The 22,061-nt window shown below is 38.4% G+C and overlaps 1 protein-coding gene across 1 annotated transcript; it reads left to right on the top strand.

Annotated features, from left to right (window-relative positions):
• The first annotated feature begins 19,239 nt into the window (after positions 1-19,239).
• Positions 19,240-20,402, top strand: LOC311292925 (uncharacterized protein). Its single transcript, XM_084412759.1, has 4 exons — positions 19,240-19,304; positions 19,381-19,512; positions 19,625-19,750; positions 20,061-20,402. Exons 1-4 carry the CDS (start codon positions 19,256-19,258, stop codon positions 20,126-20,128), a joined length of 375 nt encoding a protein of 124 aa, XP_084268885.1. The 5' UTR covers positions 19,240-19,255; the 3' UTR covers positions 20,129-20,402.
• Positions 20,403-22,061: the final 1,659 nt, after the last annotated feature.

Here is a 22,061-nt window from a genome sequence, read left to right as displayed (position 1 = left end):
CTGGTGTTTTTCTTTAAACAAATTCGTTTAGGCTTTAAAATAAATATTGTTTATGGGCTAATTAATGCCACAATAATTTATTTATTTTATTTGTTTTGCATTGAATACCATTGAATATTTATCATTGAATGCATTGAATATTTGCTATGCACCGCTATGCCATCCTCCCATAGAAAGACACGTTAAGAGCCACCTATTTTCCTTATAATAAAGGGTTTCTATGAAAGGAAAACGCTTAATGTATAATTAAATGCATTGCGTTCATATTCTTTATCACTGAAGCTTTTTCTTTATTATAAGGGTGTATTATTCAATTAAAAAGGGACTGTTTATAAGGTGACAATCCGTTATACATCTTGAAGATTTTTGTATTGTATTGTATCTTCTGTTATAAACACGAAGATTGACATTTCGTTAATTAAACAAAATAAGAACACAAGGTGTAAAAAATAAACAACTTAGGCTATGTTCTGTTAGATGTGTTTTGACTACCTTTTGTTTAATTATATCTCTAGTTAATGAAGATATATAGCCTATTAACAATCATTCATAATCATTACTTTTACGAAGTGGACGAGCGGAGCGGAATATTCAGAAATGCGCTCTACACTCACGAGCTCTGATCGGAACAAACCCGAACCTCACTGTCTGCTGAACTTGCGCAGAAACATCAAAATATAACCAGCTTTTTAAAATGGTTTTTAAAACTAAACACTATTTTAGCACAAATTATGAGCTTATTGGTGATTTTTTTTTATAATTATTGACAAAATTAGAATATAGTAAAAGTTTTTTTTTTTTTTTTTTTTACTTTTGGGTGGGCCTGTTGAAAAGTGGGGCCGTGCCTGAGCTACAGGACATCGTCTTCCAAAACATAACCTGCGCGAAAGAGAGAAAAAAAAATTAATGCGTCTCTGTCCCCAGCACATTTCAAACCAAACTGACGCCCATGAATTTGTCCTGTAGGTAAAGTAAACGACCATATTTACCCTCTGGTTAATACATTCGAGGTGTCTATTTGGACCACTGCAAATAGCCTACTTGTTGGCAGAACTAATTACACTAGGCCAGTCTACCCTATAGGCTATGTGGAAAAAGTCACTTTAGTCAGCGGTTTCTGTGGCGTGTAAAGGGAGACCGGGGTTCTATTCCCACTGACAGCGCTTTTTTTATATAACTTTACAGTTATTAAACGCATTTGTTTTCAATAAAAATTATTTGAATTAAAATTCATTTTAATTCATAAAAGTTACATTTAGGTAGGTTCGGGGTAGCTCTAGGTCTTTAATATCTCAATAAGTTGCCATGATTTTAATATTGTTTTATAAATCTAATGATCTACTGTCAGTTATATTGCAGGATGTTTAATGCACAACAATACTGATGAGCAAATAGTAACGTTATCTGTCACTATTTATAAGTAAATAGCATCTAAATGTCTACTGAATCCACAACTGTTGCTATTTACACTTGGACTTGGACTGGCTGCCCCACAGTTTACGTGGTCCGCCTGCTGTAGTGATTCTATAATGTTTATGTGTCGTATGATTGTGTCTGTTTCAAATGTTGAATAAAGATTTGTAAATTGTCATAGGCTACTGGTGCTTTGTTTTCTGCTTTTGTATTTGCCTTATTGTTATAATATAATTGTTACATTTGTGATTGTTACAATATATTGTTGTTATTAGATTTTTATCTGACATATACAGTATACATACAGTATATGTGTATTAATTATTTCCAGTCAAACTTACATCCCGACTTCAAGGAGCATTCCGTCATACCAGATTGATGCTGGCCCACTCGGAGATTACTCCAGTCATTTTGAAAAAACAATAGCCACAGTATTTAGTATTTAGCCTTTGCTAACTTTATTATTCATTGTATTTATTAAAGTTGAATGATTTATGGCATTTATTGGCACTATTATGTATAATTATTGACACCCCACCGTGGACCTCACTAATTATTAAACCCTGGCTATGGCCATATCCAGTGTTGTATGTTGTATACATATGTTAACATATGTTATGTGTATATAGCCTGTTATAAGAGGATGCCAACTGAACGCAGTCTGTAAAAGTTCTTTGACAGTTTAATAAAAAAATTCTATGAGCCATCGTAGAGAGTCAAGTCAAGTCAAGAATAGTTATATAGCGCTTTTCACAATACAGATTGCATCAAAGCAGCTTCACAGCATAAACCAAAATAACACAACAAGGTTTGTTTCTAGTGTAAATTTATTGATTGATAAAATTAAATTAAATATTCCCAAAATATCCCCAATTGAGCAAGCCAAAGGCAACAGTGGCAAGAAACCGAAAACTCCATCAGCAATCCACTTTTCCACGTTACCGGAGACAAAAAACCTGCATGAGTACAAACGGGATGAGATGCCACAGCATGACACAGCACTGACATCACAACCAACGTATAAATGCATCATTGACTCTAAAATTTTACGCTTGCCTATGTACATGCCAACGTAAAATTACGATCTCATTCACGAACAAATGTTACGTGTGACGTTTGCATAGGTATTTGCTTACCTAACAGCACATCATCCCTCACGGAAAGAAATGTCGTCTGATGTTTATATATGTATACAGCAACGTGCCATCGCATCACAAATGCAAATGAAATCCTAAATAGGGCAACGCTATTGGCTGTTGTGCGGTCTGACGCGACACCCGAACATATACTTCGTATTTACGCGTACAAACTGTGCGTGTTAATGCGTCCAAATTTCACGCGTTGCATATAATAAGTATTGTCCCCAACGGCATTCCATACTTTCCGCCTTCCTAACGGTTGTTTCTGCCTTCACAGTGGAATTCTCCTGACTCTGAGGTGAGTTTTAATTGTAAATTGAGTATTATCTTTAACAGTAAATATTTGCCATAGTGTGTGTGTTCTGCGATTATTGTATTTTCAGTACCTATTGTTTTTTTGTTAATCCAGACCATATGTTTTTGTCGAACGACAACGGAGTAACGTTAGCAGCTAGGTTGTCAATAAACTAACGTTAGTTAGCTTATAGGCTAAATATTGTCCTTTTCACCCCGTTTACCATATTCTGTATGTTACCACGTCAGATTGTCAAAGTAAACTGCTAAAGTCTAAGGAAAAAAGTTCTTAAGTTATAACTACGTTCGTCTAACGGCTGTGCTCTGAGCACACGAATTTTGAACGTGGATGATTAAAATGGCTCCACGATCCTCTTTTGAAGATGGTAGAATCGTGCTACAGTGCATTCAGTTGGTTATGGGATATGTCTATAGTGAAAGTAAACATTTGAGAGAAAACTACTCGTTACTATCGTAACCTCAGTTCCCTATACGTAGTGGAGAAACTCCTTTTCCTTGATTTACTGTAGCCTATAATGTAAAGCGCATTTTTGCTGCGGCACAATGGCGCGGGCGCCTCTGACTTGTGCGCCAATGAGCTAGCATCACGCCAACACGTCAGAGCCCGCCAAGGGGGCGCGGCCTTGGCCTATATTAGTCCCCGAAAAACGCCATTTTAGCAGAAAACATTTGAGAGAAAACTGGATGGAGGGTTAGATACACCTATGGTAGCTGAAAAAAATAAAGCACTGTTGATTTAATTTGATTTCACCCTCCACCAGCGAGTTTACTTTGACAATCTGACGTGGTAACATACAGAATATGGTAAACGGGGTGAAAAGGACAATATTTAGCCTATATAAGCCAACTAACGTTAGTTTATTGACAACATAGCTGCTAACGTTACTCCGTAACGTAACTGCTAACGTTACTAACATTTTATGTATGTTTTGTAAATTCCATTACAAGTCATTTACAAGTGATTAGTAAATGATTAACTAATTATTTACGAAACATGACTATGTGTTCATAAATGATTAAAAAGTGATATGTTAATTATTGTATGTATGTTTTGTAGATTCAGTTATAAGTCATTTACATTTGATTAGTTAATGATTAACTAATCATTTGCAAAACATGAATATGCGTTTCATAAATGTTTAATAAATGATGTTATTTTTTTTGTATGTAACAATTAGAGGGTGCAGAAAGTGTTGTAAATGCCTTGTATACACGTACAGATCATTTGTAACAGGTAAGTAAGTGTTCAACACAATGTGTAAATGCATGAATAAATCATTTACAACACTTTCTGCATCCCCTAATCTAAAGTGTAAACTATTCATCACTTGTAAATGTGTTACACATCATTCATAGATTACCACTTCAAGACTCAATAAGGCATAAGATCAACGAATCTTATCTACGAATGCTGTGTAACACATTTTCCAAGTGATGAATAGTGTACACTTTAGATTAGGGGATGCAGAGAGTGTTGTAAATGATTTATTAATGCGTTTACACATCATCTATAACAGGTGTTGAACACTGTAGTGTGTACTGCAGTGTAAGTGCTGACTGGTGAGGGTATAGACTGTGCACCTGATGTGAGCAAAACATACAAAAAAAGTAACAATTTATTAATGGAGGGTGGCTCGCTGGTGGAGGGTGGCTCGCTGGTGCAAGGTTGCTCGCTGGTGGAGGGTGGCTCGCTGGTTCAAGGTGGCTCGCTGGTGGAGGGTGGCTCGCTGGTGCAAGGTTGCTCGCTGGTGGAGGGTGGCTCGCTGGTTCAAGGTGGCTCGCTGGTGGAGGGTGGCTCGCTGGTGCAAGGTTGCTCGCTGGTGGAGGGTGGCTCGCTGGTTCAAGGTGGCTCGCTGGTGGAGGGTGGCTCGCTGGTGCAAGGTTGCTCGCTGGAGGAGGGTGGCTCACTGGTGCAAGGTGGCTCGCTGGTGAAGGGTGGCTCGCTGGTGCAAGGTGGCTCGCTGGTGGAGGGTGGCTCGCTGGTGCAAGGTTGCTCGCTGGAGGAGGGTGGCTCACTGGTGCAAGGTGGCTCGCTGGTGAAGGGTGGCTCGCTGGTGCAAGGTGGCTCGCTGGTGGAGGGTGGCTCGCTGGTGCAAGGTTGCTCGCTGGAGGAGGGTGGCTCACTTGTGCAAGGTGGCTCGCTGGTGGAGGGTGGCTCGCTGGTGCAAGGTGGCCTTGAACCAGCGAGCCACCCTCCACCAGCGAGCAACCTTGCACCAGCGAGCCACCCTCCATTAATAAATTGTTACTTTTTTTGTATGTTTTGCTCACATCAGGTGCACAGTCTATACCCTCACCAGTCAGCACTTACACTGCAGTACACACTACAGTGTTCAACACCTGTTATAGATGATGTGTAAACGCATTAATAAATCATTTACAACACTCTCTGCATCCCCTAATCTAAAGTGTACACTATTCATCACTTGGAAAATGTGTTACACAGCATTCGTAGATAAGATTCGTTGATCTTATGCCTTATTGAGTCTTGAAGTGGTAATCTATGAATGATGTGTAACACATTTACAAGTGATGAATAGTTTACACTTTAGATTAGGGGATGCAGAAAGTGTTGTAAATGATTTATTCATGCATTTACACATTGTGTTGAACACTTACTTACCTGTTACAAATGATCTGTACGTGTATACAAGGCATTTACAACACTTTCTGCACCCTCTAATTGTTACATACAAAAAAAATAACATCATTTATTAAACATTTATGAAACGCATATTCATGTTTTGCAAATGATTAGTTAATCATTAACTAATCAAATGTAAATGACTTATAACTGAATCTACAAAACATACATACAATAATTAACATATCACTTTTTAATCATTTATGAACACATAGTCATGTTTCGTAAATAATTAGTTAATCATTTACTAATCACTTGTAAATGACTTGTAATGGAATTTACAAAACATACATAAAATGTTAGTATATCACTTGCTAATCATTTATGAATGTTTTGTAAATGATTAGTTCATCATTAACTAACCACTTATACATGACTTACAACTTCAACACTTTGTTTAGTTAGATCAGATTCAACATTTTTGTCTGCTGACACAACTATTTTCGGACCACTAGAATTCAGCGCATTAGAAGTACTGGCGACTTCTCCGTCTTCATTTTGCTCCACGTTATCTTTTACACCATCATTCTGCCCACTGTGATGAGCGATGTTTTCCGGGCACCCGTGAATCAAATTAGCAGACTTTCCACAACCAATAGGTTTATTAACCACAGGTTTATTTTCGTTCAGAATCATATATGTGAATCGCCTGAACGACACTGCATGTTTCACCAACCCTGATGTACACCCTATGGCGATCTTTTTTATGGGAGCAATCAGTTTGCCAAAGCGTGAAAATTCCTTAATCAACATCTCATCCTTGATTAAAGGGGGTACATTTCAAATGGTGACTTTTTTAGCGGGGGTAGAAAGAGATAGTACTGGGGTAAATAAACCACGTATGTCTATTCCCTTTCCAACCACTTCATTCGCTTTCTCTACTGTACTCAGGAACAGTACAACTGAGTTATTCATTTTGGACGCCGCTAACACACATTCATGACCCACTACATCACCGACTGCCACACTACACTCCTCCACACTCCCGGCAGCCACCACCTTCACACCGTGGCTCCGCTTGAGTGAATCGAGAACATTAACTCCCTGAGTCGCCATGCCTGCCAGTACGAAGACTGGTTTAGGGGCTCAGTTAGTAAATAGGCTTCTCTGTTACTTAATTTCATAACAAACAAAACAAAACAGTTACAAAAACACAAACATGTGTTTCAGATAGCGCTCGAACACCGAATTGATTCCTCTTTTGCATTTCCTTGTCCTTGAAAGAACACATGCACACAAAATGATGTTAAAAAACTCATCTAAAGACCCCTCTCAGTAAACTGAGAGAATACTTGCCGAGATGTGTAAGTGAACAGTTGAGAAAGAGATTTTTGTCCGTTTTTTCGGTCCTTGCATTCGGTCTTAAAAGTGCTGTATGTTTCACTCTACTAAAGCATAACAATACCACAATATGTTTGCATATAGATGGATTTCTCGGCAACGTCATCACTGCTTGCGCACACAACCGGGGGGCAGAAAAAAGACGTGTTTTGTGGTTTCGTGTAGTAGGCTAGTAGCATAGTGGTGGTGTCTGTAAGTCAAAATGCCAAGGAGTTGTTGCGTGGTTAATTGTACCAACGGAGCCAGTGCTGGGTGCCTGATGTTTAACATACCTAGGGGGAAGCATGCTTTTGCCAAAAACTGGCGGAGGTTATGGCTTCAAGCCATAAGAAGAGCAGATTGGGGTCCGGATGGTCCAAAAGGAGGTGAGAGTGTCTGCAGTGCACACTTCATAACTGGTAAGTCACAAGTGTTTTGTTTTATAGCTATCTTAATTCTATCTTAATTCTCTATCTATGAGTTTGAGTTAGCACTGCATGCTCGTCCATTTTCACGTTCATTCATCAATTATCAGTAGTTTAAGAACCACTGCTTTATTTTGTGATCAACCGGACCAACAACTTGAATATAGCATACAATACAATGATTGTAAAAACAAGTGTAAAAAATGTATAACTGTATGTGTGATGTATGAATAATTAATGATATTTGTAATATGATGTAATGTAACAAACAAAATGAAATTAATGAATATATATTTAACAAAGATGTATGACTTGAGGTGACTTTTTTTGGGCATCATGTGCAGTACAGTATCCACCTAGGCTAATATTTATATGTCTTTACTGCCACATTTCCAACTTTTTGTCTGTCTGACAAAAACATCTGTAGTGGAACTGTTGGCAACAGTCTTTGCATGTGATCATTTTGCCAAAGCTGGGTCTTTTGCATTGAGGACAGTTGACCTCTTCAGCCAACTGGGGGTCTTGGCGGCGGCAGACCAGCTCTGGAAGGAGGTCCATGAAGAACACTTCACCCTTTGAAAGGGTTTCTTCAAGGAAGTGGCCATCTCTCCATATCCGGCAGGTGATACTATTGTTCTTTGTCCACAACATGAAATCACACATATTCAATTGGCAAACATACATTTGCAGCTGAACCTGTGAGTAGTATGAGTGGTTATGGCACAGCTCATAATATTCATTTAGGTAGAAGGTAGCATCAGCTTCAGACCCCTGTGAGTCCCTCTCTGTATTTGTATGGACATTTGATCTCTAGTAAACCTGTTCCACAACAGTCACAGGAGAATACCCCATCAGGAGAAGCAGCTAGATATGGCTTGTCTGCTTTTACGGTTAGCCCCACTGCTTTTAGGTTGACATTTGTACGTGTCTTCCTCATTTCTGTTTTGTAACACTGACGAGCAGTATCTTCCATTTGCCTGCCCCACATGACAGCTGGTACAGTGAGCTCTTTGGCGATATACTGCATTACATGTTTGACCACACTTTCAACTGAAGACTGCTTACATCTAACAACCCTGTTAAAAGTACTTACAGTTATACGTCCTACTCTGTGTATGTTCCATGTTGTGCACTTTGCCTGATCTTAAGTCACATCCTGTAGATGTTCCAGTTTAGTAATTGTGCATCTTCCTCTCATTTTGTCAAAGCTAACTTCACACTTAACTTTTAGGTCAGCTGGTGACAGGTCCCTTGCAGATGGATCATACATAGCTGTCAGAGGTTCAGGGAGTTCATATTCAGTTTCAGAGGCTGTATCTGTGTCTGAGTCCATGTCCGTGTTGATGGCTGTAAACAAAGCAGCATCTGGGCATATTGTTTTCAGAGCCTGAAGATCATCGGATGTAATTGCTGTGTGTAGGAAAAGATTTGTATATTTTCAATAGAAAGGCAGTATATTTAATATAACCTTTTCAATTAACTTTTTACTACAGTTTGTATGTTTTTTTTTTTTTTTTTGTATTATGAAAATGCAACACCATCATTGTATTCATAATTTATTTACATGCAGGCCTGTTGTGTTTTATCTGCTCATTTAAATTATACATGTTGCAAGTAATTCCAAATCTAGGCAAATGGAAGAGTGGGACAGAAGGAGGAAGTTGTATGTTATAATGTTTGCGCCTCTAGGATGCAGATGGCTCAGTGTGTAGCCTACCTGGAACGTTTTGGAATGTTGGTACACAACGAGATTGGGGTAACTCGTTTAGATGCCCTTTTGGACGGCTGAAGTTAATCATTTTTAGTTTCTGTGGCTCAACTTTCCATATCCTTCCACTGACTGGGCTTGGACGTGCAGGCAACCTCCTCCTCAGTAGCATTTTTCCGTCCTGACAGTTCAACTTGACACGTGATGGCAGCAGCATGACTACAACAAGAGGCGAGGCTGGAGTGATGGACAGGGTAATGTGAGTAAAAGCATTATTTTTGTGTGATTTGTGAGACGTACCCTGCCATGCATTTGCAGTTAGCCGTGAGGATGTACCTGCAGGATTGAAAATAATCCAAGATATTTTAAATGAACAAAGATATTTGCTTTACTGTTTCCACCCCCTCTTTCTACCACAAACGTAACGTAACTTATATAAAAGCAAATTTGGGCTGTCCAGTAGATGCTGCACTGCTAACATTGGCTATTACAGTACATTACTAGCCTAACATGATAATTCATACATATATCACAGTAACACTGCAAAAGTAAAGTCAAACAGATCCAACTAAAATCACGTTTTGAGTCAGCAGTTATATACAAACAATACAAACAATAAGGAAAGCTTCAATACTTAAGGTTGTTGCAGTAGTGGACCAGCTCACCAATCTGGCTTTCTGCCTCTGGTGTGCGCACGCACCCTGTAATGTCTGTACACAGGAAACCCGTGTATATTGAGGAAACATGCTAAGTTCACATACTCGTTTTTCTGAAAAACACTTACACTACAGTCAGTTATTTTACATTGAAAAGTGTGTTTCCAGGCTGGAACGTTTGTATTTGTTTTGGTCTGTGATAGTGCACGTTTCCAATTTGCCAATTTTCATTGTCCATTGCACTCGTTCATGTTGAGTGTGCTCAAACTGGCAACCCATGTGAGCGTCAAGTCTGAGGAGGAGGGGGCGGGAGAAACGACGAGCTCGGATATTTTAAATTGGACTGCAGTACCTATTTTGACCACTAGTTGTCATTCTTACAGACTGCACCTTTAAAGTGACAGCACACACCTGATATTCCTACTGTTGTCTGTGACATTAACGTTAAATAAAACAACAAAATACAGCTTTAACAAAGATGAAACTACATTTAATTTCTACAGTGAACAAATAGTGTTATTTTACATCTAGGATTAATTATTATTTTCTGTACCTGAATACTACTTTTAGACTTTGTAACATTGTTTTTTTAGTATTCATCTCTGCTTGTAATTTGTGTATTTGTTTTTATTTATTACTGACTGTTCACTTGATTTTAATAATGTTTGAACTTCATCAGTTAAGAGCATGCTCTCTCCCCCGCAACCGTCTTGCAGCACATCTTCGTCTTCGCAAAATCTTAATTACAACATTGTATAGATTACATTGTATCATATTATGCTCATACATTTATTCATATTGCATTATAGCCGATATCACCAAATCAGTAAAAGAATAAAAAAAAACAATATTGTATTTGGTCCAGACCAAAGCAAGTGAACTAGCGGACCTTCCTGGTGTTTATACCCCTAGTCACTATGCAGGAACTACTAGTGATCTGGACCATTATTTTAAAGTTAAAAACATATTTTTCACTTTAAAATAATGGCCCAGATCACTAGTAGTTCTTGAAGATTGTCTTTTTTTACTCAGAACATGGTCATAAAATGCATCACTGTTGTAGGATGGTCGTAATCAGGCGTCAAGAGGTTGATGTTATGGCACATTCAAAACAAGAAGAGTCAGTCTTAAAGATGATGGGACTTATTTTCCCAATTAAGGCCAGTTAAGGCAGGGCTAAATCCATTTCTAAGACAGAACAAGTGACTAACTTTTCCAAACAAAAATAAAAACAAAACTGACATGAGTCAAAAAAAAAAAGAAAAAAAAAAGGAAGAATATAAGCAACTTTCAAAATGATAATGTTCAAAATCGGCTTCTTTTTCTTCTTCCTCCTCTTCTTATTACTGGCCGCTCACTCCTTAGGAGAATTACCGCCACCTACTGTATAGCCTACAAGGGTGATGCATCGGTGTTCCTTTTATTTGATATACATTCCTTCCCTCTTCTCTCCTTTTATTTGTGGATGTAATGCCTAACCCACCTTCTGCTGTCGCTGCATGTTCAGCTCCTCCAGCTTCTGCCCTAGGCTCCTCAACTCCCTCCTGAACCACTAAACTGCCTTCCTTAAATAGCAAAAATTCCCACCACACAAATTGGCCTAAACCAACCTATACAAATTCACAATACTTAAAAAGTACTAATAAAATAGCAAATTACAAAATATTAAGTTTTAAACACATAAAGTGACACTTACAAATTCACCATATTCATTAGCATAGAGCAGATTTACAACACAACAGCTCATTACTGATAGCACTTACATAAGGAGCTCACTAGGGGGCGCGCTCCCATAGTGAGACCTACACGTAGACAACCACGTAGAGATGGCGGTAAAACAATGCTAATGTGTTTAAACAGCTTTGTGTTTAAATAAATAAAACTTACAAAACAAAACGGTATGTGGAGTGGTTATTTGATCAGATGAGAGTATACACTTTTAGTTACAGATGTAACTCTTAGATGGATATTTAATATGTATTCTCTCTGCAGCGTTGTCTATTTAACTGGTACACACAATCAAATAGTACCATTAAATACATAAATTCAAGACAATAACCATTTATAAAATGTAGGAAACGATGACTCATAATGAAAATAAAGCATTTTTACGGGAACCCATGATATTAGAAAACCATAGTCCAATGGCAGAAATGTCTGCCGAGACGGAGCGTAATCCGTCCCATCACAATCACTAATTACTCAAGTACCTCGTCACTCTTCAAGAACTACTAGTGATCTGGACCATTATTTTAAAGTGAAATAGATGTTTGATGCATTATGAAAATAATGGTCCAGATCACTAGTAGCCTAGTTCCTGCATAGTAAGTAATTAGTGATGCAGTTTATAACTATATTCTGAGTAAAAAATGATGACTGATTAGGTCTCAGAAACACGATAATGTTCTTTATAATTTGTCAGTTAGTTAATCTCATTATGTAATTATTGATTACCTAATAAGGAACATTCTCCTAAATTTGATGTTATTTACTGATAAGTTAAGCTTGTTTCTATATTAGTTAATAGTAGTAGTTGAAGTGTTAATGTAGTAAGACTAGTGTAGTCCTGCATTACTTCCTGCATAGTTACTTATTTATGATGGACCATTATTTTAAAGTGTTACCCGTAAAGTTTGGGGAATAAAGGGGTAACAACCAGGAGAATTAGCTAATTATTTATACTATAATTATTTTAGAACTACTTGTTCTACAGTTTTTATTATAGGCAACAATCTTACATTTGGGAGCAATTTAGCAAGAACATACTGCGCTTTTGTTATATAAATACATATTCGTCACCCATCTTCCTCTCCTGTGTCTGCATCCGTAACAGTTACAGGGTAAGTACAATACAAATACATACACACAATCTGATATCACTCAGAAACCTTTATATGTAAAACAACTTAATTCAAAACAGATTTACAACACTTCTTATTCATTTATAAAAAAAATAATAATAAAAAACCTCTCATTTCAAATACTTAGGCTAAGTCCTGACAGAAAGTAGCACATTTTGTCCCTTTTTTTGCTTCTCCTGCTTGGCTTCCTCCTCCTCTTGTTCCTCTTCTTCTTCTTTCCACTGATGGGGAATGTATTTTGATATTCTGTATTAAATAAAACAAAACAAAAACACAGTATTCACCCAATGTTCTCTTAATTTACTAATCTTTTCGTTTCCCGTCAACTGTCACCAGCGCGTACATGAGTCGAGTTCACGTTTGACCTGTTGTGAAGCGCAAAGTGACGTGCGACGTAAGCGGATGTACAACTCATGCGAGAACCGGTGGCTCACAGGGAGCAACTACACAACTTGTCTTCAGCAATTCCCACCCCAACACACAAACAATCTAATGAAAAAGAAACAACCAAAAAGGAATCCAGTTTCGTAGAGCAAAGAAGCCAGACAACAGCAATCCTCTCAAAAATGTTAAAAAAAGATGACTGAATTCCCTCTACACAGCAGAGAAGCAGCGGAATGCTGTAAAGCAGTGGTTCCCAAATCTGTTCTGGAGGACCCCCAACACTGCACGTTTTCTTTGTCTCCCTAATCAAACACAGCTGATTCAGCTCATCAGCTCATTATCACATGGGTTCAGCAGAAGCGAAGATTCGCTATAGACGATATAACTCACAAGAAAAATATTACTTAATAATTGCCAATCACTAGTTAGGACTCCCAAGTTATAACTACATACAAACAAACACTCACCGAAAAAGGACTAGTGTCCCACCCTGATTACTGAACTAGGGAGCTGATTGAGACGCAGTCTCTTCTAGCGCATCACATATGCACATTCAAGCTTCTGTGTTTAGTATATCTGAAGTGCACTTTTGTACCAAATCACTCGGAAGTAATTTATTTACTGTTTAACGAGTTTGTTTGCCCATAAAATCTTTAAGATATTAGGTTAAACTTATTTGGCTTGCTCTCCACTGAAGAGGGGCTCGATGAAGCAGCTTCAACTCGAGCTTTGATATACCCCCCCAGTGGCTAAAAGTAGGATATGATAATTGAAGGGCAAGGTACCTGAGATGAAGGTGGAGTTTGGGGAGGTGGAGGGATACTGGAACAGCTGATGCAAGAGAGAGGTAAGCGGCTGCTTATATACTCAGGCTGTTGATTGAAAGATTAGATGGGCTCACTCCTCCCTAACTTGCGTTTAGGAACTTCATTTATTTTTATCTGTCGTCAGACTGTCTGAGACATCGCTGCCATAACGCCATGCTATATGGGTTGCATCCTGCTTTTGACTTGACTTTGACACTTTTTGTTTTGAGAGGATGTAATTCACACCTGGGAAAACAATGACCCTCTCCTTATGAGCCTATCAGTGAGGAACTCATTATTGTGGTCCAAGTTCACATGCAGTATCTGGTCACTGTCATTCTCACATCTGTAAAAAAAAAAAAAAAAATCTTTTTTTACAGATTTTAAATATTTTTTCTCGTGTTATCGCGCTTTTGAATGGTTTAATAGCACTTCAATTAATGATAGAGTGATCATATGCTGTAGCGCAGCAAAAAGATGACAAAAAAACAGATGCCGCTTTAATTGCATTAAATATTTTTAACGTGTTAAACTGGAAAAATTAACTGAATGGGTTTAACACATTCATTTTGACAGTCCTAATATATGAATCCCCTCTATAGTGAGGAAAAAACCCTTATTGACTTACCAGTAACTGCAACTCGTACAGTGCACAAATAAATGTCTCAGCCCTGGTCTTTGGGTTTGCCCCCTCTCGTGTCTGATGTTGATGTCCGTGGTATGAAGTACAGTAGTCATCGTATTTCTTCAAAACGGTCTCGAAATCGTCTTCTCTACCCACAATGTTAACATCTGTTTGAGGCCAGTCCCTGTTATGTCAGACCCTTTGGATATATGAATAAGACCTAAGAAAATTTGGACATAAATTCCAAATTTATGGAACAAGAATTGACAATCTAAGCCAGATTCACTTTTTGAAAAAGTTATGCATCAATTTGGAATGGTCCTCTAATAAGAAGTCTGAAACCTATCCACATATTTATCATCAGCATGTCTTTGACATAAGAAGCCTTTTCCCATATCATAATCTAACCCGATCTCACGGCAATTCGTACGTATTTTACGCTGTTATTTTTAGTGTATTACGCGCTGCTCTCAGGGCAGGAGTACTCAATAGATTCAAATCGCTGTTATTTTAGTGTATTACACACTGCTCTCAGGGCAGGAGTACTCAATAGATTAAAATCGCTGTTATTTTAGTGTATTACACACTGCTCTCAGGGCAGGAGTACTCAATAGATTAAAATCGCTGTTATTTTAGTGTATTACGCGCTGCTCTCAGGTCAGGAGTACTCAATAGATTAAAATCGCTGTTATTTTAGTGTATTACGCGCTGCTCTCAGGGCAGGAGTACTCAATAGATTAAAATCGCTGTTATTTTAGTGTATTACGCGCTGCTCTCAGGGCAGGAGGACTCAATAGATTCAAATCACTGTTATTTTTAGTGTATTACGCGCTGCTCTCATGGCAGGAGTACTCAATAGATTCAAATCGCTGTTATTTTTAGTGTATTACGCGCTGCTCTCATGGCAGGAGTACTCAATAGATTCAAATCGCTGTTATTTTTAGTGTATTACGCGCTGCTCTCATGGCAGGAGTACTCAATAGATTCAAATCACTGTTATTTTTAGTGTATTACGCGCTGCTCTCAGGGCAGGAGGACTCAATAGATTCAAATCACTGTTATTTTTAGTGTATTACGCTCTGCTCTCATGGCAGGAGTACTCAATAGATTCAAATCGCTGTTATTTTTAGTGTATTACGCGCTGCTCTCATGGCAGGAGTACTCAATAGATTCAAATCGCTGTTATTTTTAGTGTATTACGCGCTGCTCTCATGGCAGGAGTACTCAATAGATTCAAATCGCTGTTATTTTTAGTGTATTACGCGCTGCTCTCAGGGCAGGAGTACTCAATAGATTCAAATCGCTGTTATTTTTAGTGTATTACGCGCTGCTCTCATGGCAGGAGTACTAGATTCAAATCGCTGTTATTTTTACTGTATTACGCGCTGCTCTCAGGGCAGGAGTACTCAATAGATTCAAATCGCTGTTATTTTAGTGTATTACGCGCTGCTCTCAGGGCAGGAGTACTCAATAGATTCAAATCGCTGTTATTTTTAGTGTATTACGCGCTGCTCTCAGGGCAGGAGTACTCAATAGATTCAAATCGCTGTTATTTTTAGTGTATTACGCGCTGCTCTCAGGGCAGGAGTACTCAATAGATTCTCGCTGTTATGTTTAGTGTATTACGCGCTGCTCTCAGGGCAGGAGTACTCGATAGATTCAAATTGCTGTTATTTTAGTGTATTACGCGCTGCTCTCAGGGCAGGAGTACTCAATAGATTCAAATCGCTGTTATTTTTAGTGTATTACGCGCTGCTCTCATGGCAGGAGTACTCAATAGATTCAAATCGCTGTTATTTTTAGTGTATTACACGCTGCTCTCAGGGCAGGAGTACTAGATTCAAATCGCTTTTATTTTTAGTGTATTACGCGCTGCTCTCAGGGCAGGAGTACTCAATAGATTCAAATCGCTGTTATTTTTAGTGTATTACGCGCTGCTCTCATGGCAGGAGTACTAGATTCAAATCGCTGTTATTTTTACTGTATTACGCGCTGCTCTCAGGGCAGGAGTACTCAATAGATTCAAATCGCTGTTATTTTAGTGTATTACGCGCTGCTCTCAGGGCAGGAGTACTCAATAGATTCAAATCGCTGTTATTTTAGTGTATTACGCGCTGCTCTCAGGGCAGGAGTACTAGATTCAAATCGCTGTTATTTTTAGTGTATTACGCTCTGCTCTCAGGGCAGGAGTACTCGATAGATTCAAATCGCTGTTATTTTTAGTGTATTACGCGCTGCTCTCAGGGCAGGAGTACTAGATTCAAATCGCTGTTATTTTTAGTGTATTACGCTCTGCTCTCAGGGCAGGAGTACTCGATAGATTCAAATCGCTGTTATTTTTAGTGTATTACGCGCTGCTCTCAGGGCAGGAGTACTCAATAGATTCAAATCGCTGTTATTTTAGTGTATTACGCGCTGCTCTCAGGGCAGGAGTACTCAATAGATTCAAATCGCTGTTATTTTTAGTGTATTACGTGCTGCTCTCAGGGAAGGAGTACTCAATAGATTAAAATCGCTGTTATTTTAGTGTATTACGCGCTGCTCTCAGGGCAGGAGTACTCAATAGATTCAAATCGCTGTTATTTTTAGTGTATTACGCGCTGCTCTCAGGGCAGGAGTACTCAATAGATTCAAATCGCTGTTATTTTAGTGTATTACGCGCTGCTCTCAGGGCAGGAGTACTCAATAGATTCAAATCGCTGTTATTTTTAGTGTATTACGCGCTGCTCTCAGGGCAGGAGTACTCAATAGATTCAAATCGCTGTTATTTTTAGTGTATTACGCGCTGCTCTCATGGCAGGAGTACTAGATTCAAATCGCTGTTATTTTTACTGTATTACGCGCTGCTCTCAGGGCAGGAGTACTCAATAGATTCAAATCGCTGTTATTTTAGTGTATTACGCGCTGCTCTCAGGGCAGGAGTACTCAATAGATTCAAATCGCTGTTATTTTACTGTATTACACGCTGCTCTCAGGGCAGGAGTACTCAATAGATTCTCGCTGTTATGTTTAGTGTATTACGCGCTGCTCTCAGGGCAGGAGTACTCGATAGATTCAAATTGCTGTTATTTTAGTGTATTACGCGCTGCTCTCAGGGCAGGAGTACTCAATAGATTCAAATCGCTGTTATTTTAGTGTATTACGCGCTGCTCTCAGGGCAGGAGTACTCAATAGATTCAAATCGCTGTTATTTTTAGTGTATTACGCGCTGCTCTCAGGGCAGGAGTACTAGATTCAAATCGCTGTTATTTTTAGTGTATTACGCTCTGCTCTCAGGGCAGGAGTACTCGATAGATTCAAATCGCTGTTATTTTTAGTGTATTACACGCTGCTCTCAGGGCAGGAGTATAGATTCAAATCGCTGTTATTTTAGTGTATTACGCGCTGCTCTCAGGGCAGGAGTACTCAATAGATTCAAATCGCTGTTATTTTTAGTGTATTACGTGCTGCTCTCAGGGAAGGAGTACTCAATAGATTAAAATCGCTGTTATTTTAGTGTATTACGCGCTGCTCTCAGGGCAGGAGTACTCAATAGATTCAAATCGCTGTTATTTTTAGTGTATTACGTGCTGCTCTCAGGGAAGGAGTACTCAATAGATTAAAATCGCTGTTATTTTAGTGTATTACGCGCTGCTCTCAGGGCAGGAGTACTCAATAGATTCAAATTGCTGTTATTTTTAGTGTATTACGCGCTGCTCTCAGGGCAGGAGTACTCAATAGATTCAAATCGCTGTTATTTTAGTGTATTACGCGCTGCTCTCAGGGCAGGAGTACTCAATAGATTCAAATCGCTGTTATTTTTAGTGTATTACGCGCTGCTCTCAGGGCAGGAGTACTCAATAGATTCAAATTGCTGTTATTTTAGTGTATTACGCGCTGCTCTCAGGGCAGGAGTACTCAATAGATCTATTTGTTTACATTGCTACATTGGTAACTGTGATGATCTGATGAGTGTCCATGGCAACTGATGAGTGGTGGGAAAATCAAACAAAGGAACACATGATGAATGAAAACAAATGTTCCCTCAGGACAGAAGACAAAATGACTGTAACCAGTCCAGTTTATTCCAGTTTGGCAAACCACCAGCAGTTGGTTACTACCCAGCTGTGTAGTTTATGAAGGGGTAAATCATTTCTACTGAAATTTAACCCAGCATTGGGTTACACAAAACTTGAAAATAACCCAACAAAATGACCCAATAGACAGAACCCAGCGCTCTGGGTAAAAAAAAAAAAACCCAGCACAGCCCAGCAATTATGCTTTTAATGTACTTGCCTTTAAATACTATTATTTGATTTAGACTGTTTAATTTCCATTCACTTCCTAAATTACCGATATACAGTATATTTCCCCACTTCAATAATTTCTATAGCCTAAATAATGAGTTCAAATTAGCCCAGCATTTAGTCAGTGTGAGCAGAATTTGGGTTAAATTGTGCAACCCAACCCTGCTGGGTTAAAATGTTTAACTCAACTTGCTGGGTTATTTTAACCCAGCATTTGTTATGTCCAATATTTACCCAGCTAGTGCTGGGTTGCCAAATGGGATGTTTTTAACCCAGGTATTTTTGGAGTGTAGGATCTGTAGAATGGGTTTGCCAAAACAGTTAACCAAAGAAAATAATTTCTTGTTGCAGACAGTATAATTGATTTATCTCAAACGATATCCTCAATGTTAGAAATCTGCGTGAGCATGTGTGTGAGACAATATTTGAGATATGTTAACAAAGAGCAGCATGGATTACTATGAATAATCCAAGGAATAATTAATTGCGTAATCATCTAAATGCTTCTGGAGAAGTACTGGGAGGGAGACAAAGCGATTCTCCAAATGAGCCACAACCTGTTTAAGTTTCACATTTCCTTCTGCCCAAAGAGTCCTAAACCCAACCCTTTCTGAACAGACATAAAAGAAACTGAAGCATTCTTTCTGTATAGTCACTCAGTTCCTGACACAGGATGAATCTGCAGGTCTCCATCGTTCTTCTTTTCATTTCTCTCACTGGAGGTGTGTGAGTATTGAAATGTATTATTTGTTAATCATACTGCAGAGTGCTAACTCAATGTCTCTCTCTGTCTGTAAGGTTATTCTCTCAAGTGTTACTCCTGCATAACTCCGAAAAGTTCCGATTTGACGGACTCCTGTGAAGCAAAAGTGGAGACATGTGCAGCTGGAGTTTCTAAATGTTCAAGCACTACGGTGGAACAATCCATCGGCAAGTCCAGTATAATGTGGAAATCTGCTGTATAAGTAATACCGCTAGAGAGAAAGTATAGTTGGAATTGTTTTATTATTTTATTATATGGACATTTATGTCTTTTTTACAGGTTCCTCTAAGGTGGTCGTCACAACTAAAGGGTGCGCACCTGAATGTGTACCAGCGACTGGAACGCCATTAACTGGAGGGACAGTGACTAAGAGCTGCTGTAACACTGATCTTTGCAATGCAGCAGGTATTGGCCTTTGTTTGATCATGCGCTAGCAGTTTGATTTCATCCACAGTAACTTAAAATGAGGAAAGTGATTGTTAATAAGCAGCACAATATCTAAAGTTGTCAAAAATAGTGTAAAGCTATAGCAGCATGAAAAGGAGAAGCTTATGAATTAGTCTAGGACTTTCAGAGTTTTATTGTTTTTAAAAAAACTGTGAGACATTGATCAACAATGAACATGCAGTTTTCATAACTATTATTATCATTATTATCATTGTAAGTATTAGTAGTGGAGTGTTAATAGTACTCATTTCCTTCCTGTCTTGATTAGATGGAGTGTATAAGGGAAGCTTCCTCTTGCTCGTGTCTCCTCTGCTCTTCTACTTCCTGTTTCACTGAGTCCAGCTGAACTTCAGATTCTACAGCAAAGACCATCAAACAAACTCAATATGATACACAATCTGAATAAAGCTTGTTTGTTGCTCTGCTGTTATTAGGTTTAAGGAACTGAACATATGTACTTCTTTAACATAAAATTACTGCATTGAAACTACCACATGACATTTATTTGCATAAAGGAAAAGTTACTATAGAATGTAATAAAGAATTAAAGAAAATCTTTGCATTTTTTTAAAAAGTGTGATGAACGTCTGTAATAAAATAATTACTCGAAACTCATGATCTGAAAGGGCACAGCAACTAAATCACCTATGTTGAAGGTAAGGTTTAGGTTAGCATTACATTAGCCAAACAAGCTAGCCAGCTACCTCTGCCTTGCTGATTTAAATACATCTGTTTATCCAATTACATCTTTGTAAACACATGTAAGACATTTCATATGAGCTTCCAATGCAGCAATTTACATAAGATTTTAACTTAAGAAATCTACACAGACAAAGACATCATTTTACAATCCATAAAGTTATGTATTGAAGAGGTGGATTTTGGAATGCACTGCTGCTTCAATGTATATCTAATGAGTGATTATAATCAAGGTATTAATCAATATTTTCTAAATATCAAATGAGATGAATGGCTTCTCTAGGCTTGTGGGATTTTACTTAGTTATAGAAGTTCCCAGTGTGATTACTGAAATGTTATTTTCATGTATTCTCTAATGTCTGCATTTAAATATCTGACTGAAGCTGATGTCAGGAATGCAGTTAGAGTGCTTGCTCATTTAGCCCGGCTTCCAGAAATTAATTATGGAAAGATGTTTTGGTTGAGAAAGTGTTAAAACATATAAGAGTCATTGGAACCAAAAGTTTAAGAGACCATTTATTTGTTAAAGCTTTACCTTTACTGTGTCATATTAAAGTGTCCTCTCCTTAAGAGAAAGAACGTTTTATCTTGACGTTTTGACAGGACTCTCCTGTTTATATTTAGAGCCTGGCCAAATCCAACCTTGGAAAAGCTGTATGTTGGTGTGTGTGTTAGTCTTCTTGGTTACAGGGTAACAAGTGTCATTATTGGAGATTGACTGAGTTGTTGTTCGGGACATGCTGGCAATCCAAATCTGCGACCTGACGTGCCTGACTTCAGGGTCCGAGTGTCAGCTGCATAATCGATGGAGATATGCTTCAGTCTATCTGTATATGTGTGGAAAATTACTATGTTTATCTATTTCTTAGCCAATCAGAAACTGCAACCTGAAGTAAGGACGTAGCTTAGACCTTGGTGAAGGGTATAACTGCTGTGATCTGTGTAACTGTAGAGGAGCGGCCTACAAACTCCTGTGTGAGTCAGTCTTGAAACTGACTTCTGCTGATGAAACTGCAAACTATCTTCAGTAAAACTTTTCTTCAATTTATTATAATTCTGACTCCGGGTCTTCATTCCTCATTATCTGGTTCTTAGTCTTTGACTGTAAATCCCCTTACAATGTAATAAAGTGAAAAAAGTACAACCACCAGAACCGATCTATTAGCTCACTAAATGCATTACATGTAGTTTGGATAAATATTGTCAATGACTTCTTACAACATGTTGGGCATTTATATTGTTATTATATTTTTATATTTCCAGGTGTAATTTACATCTGCGGTTTCTTTTATCATTAGTCAGTCAAAGTGTAACTGCAAAGCAATTTTTGTCAAATCCCAAAATGACTACTGTACCTCCTGGAGTGCATTTTGATGAAGAAAAATAAGAGTCAATAAAAACTAATTTGGACTTCTTTAACTGGCTGCCAAACCTGTGTTTATAAATCCAGGAGTACCACTGTCAGGGTTCTGTCACTTCTGTCTAGTTTATTTCTTGGTTTTGTGACAGAGCCCTGACACTCCTGTTTTGTTATGTCATTGTGTGGGCGCGCGGTTTCGAGCATTCTCGC

Source organism: Rutilus rutilus (genome assembly GCF_951802725.1).
Source record: "Rutilus rutilus genome assembly, chromosome: 6".
In the NCBI taxonomy this organism is placed as follows: Eukaryota; Metazoa; Chordata; class Actinopteri; order Cypriniformes; family Leuciscidae; genus Rutilus; species Rutilus rutilus.
This window is presented reverse-complemented; position numbering and strand designations above follow the sequence as displayed.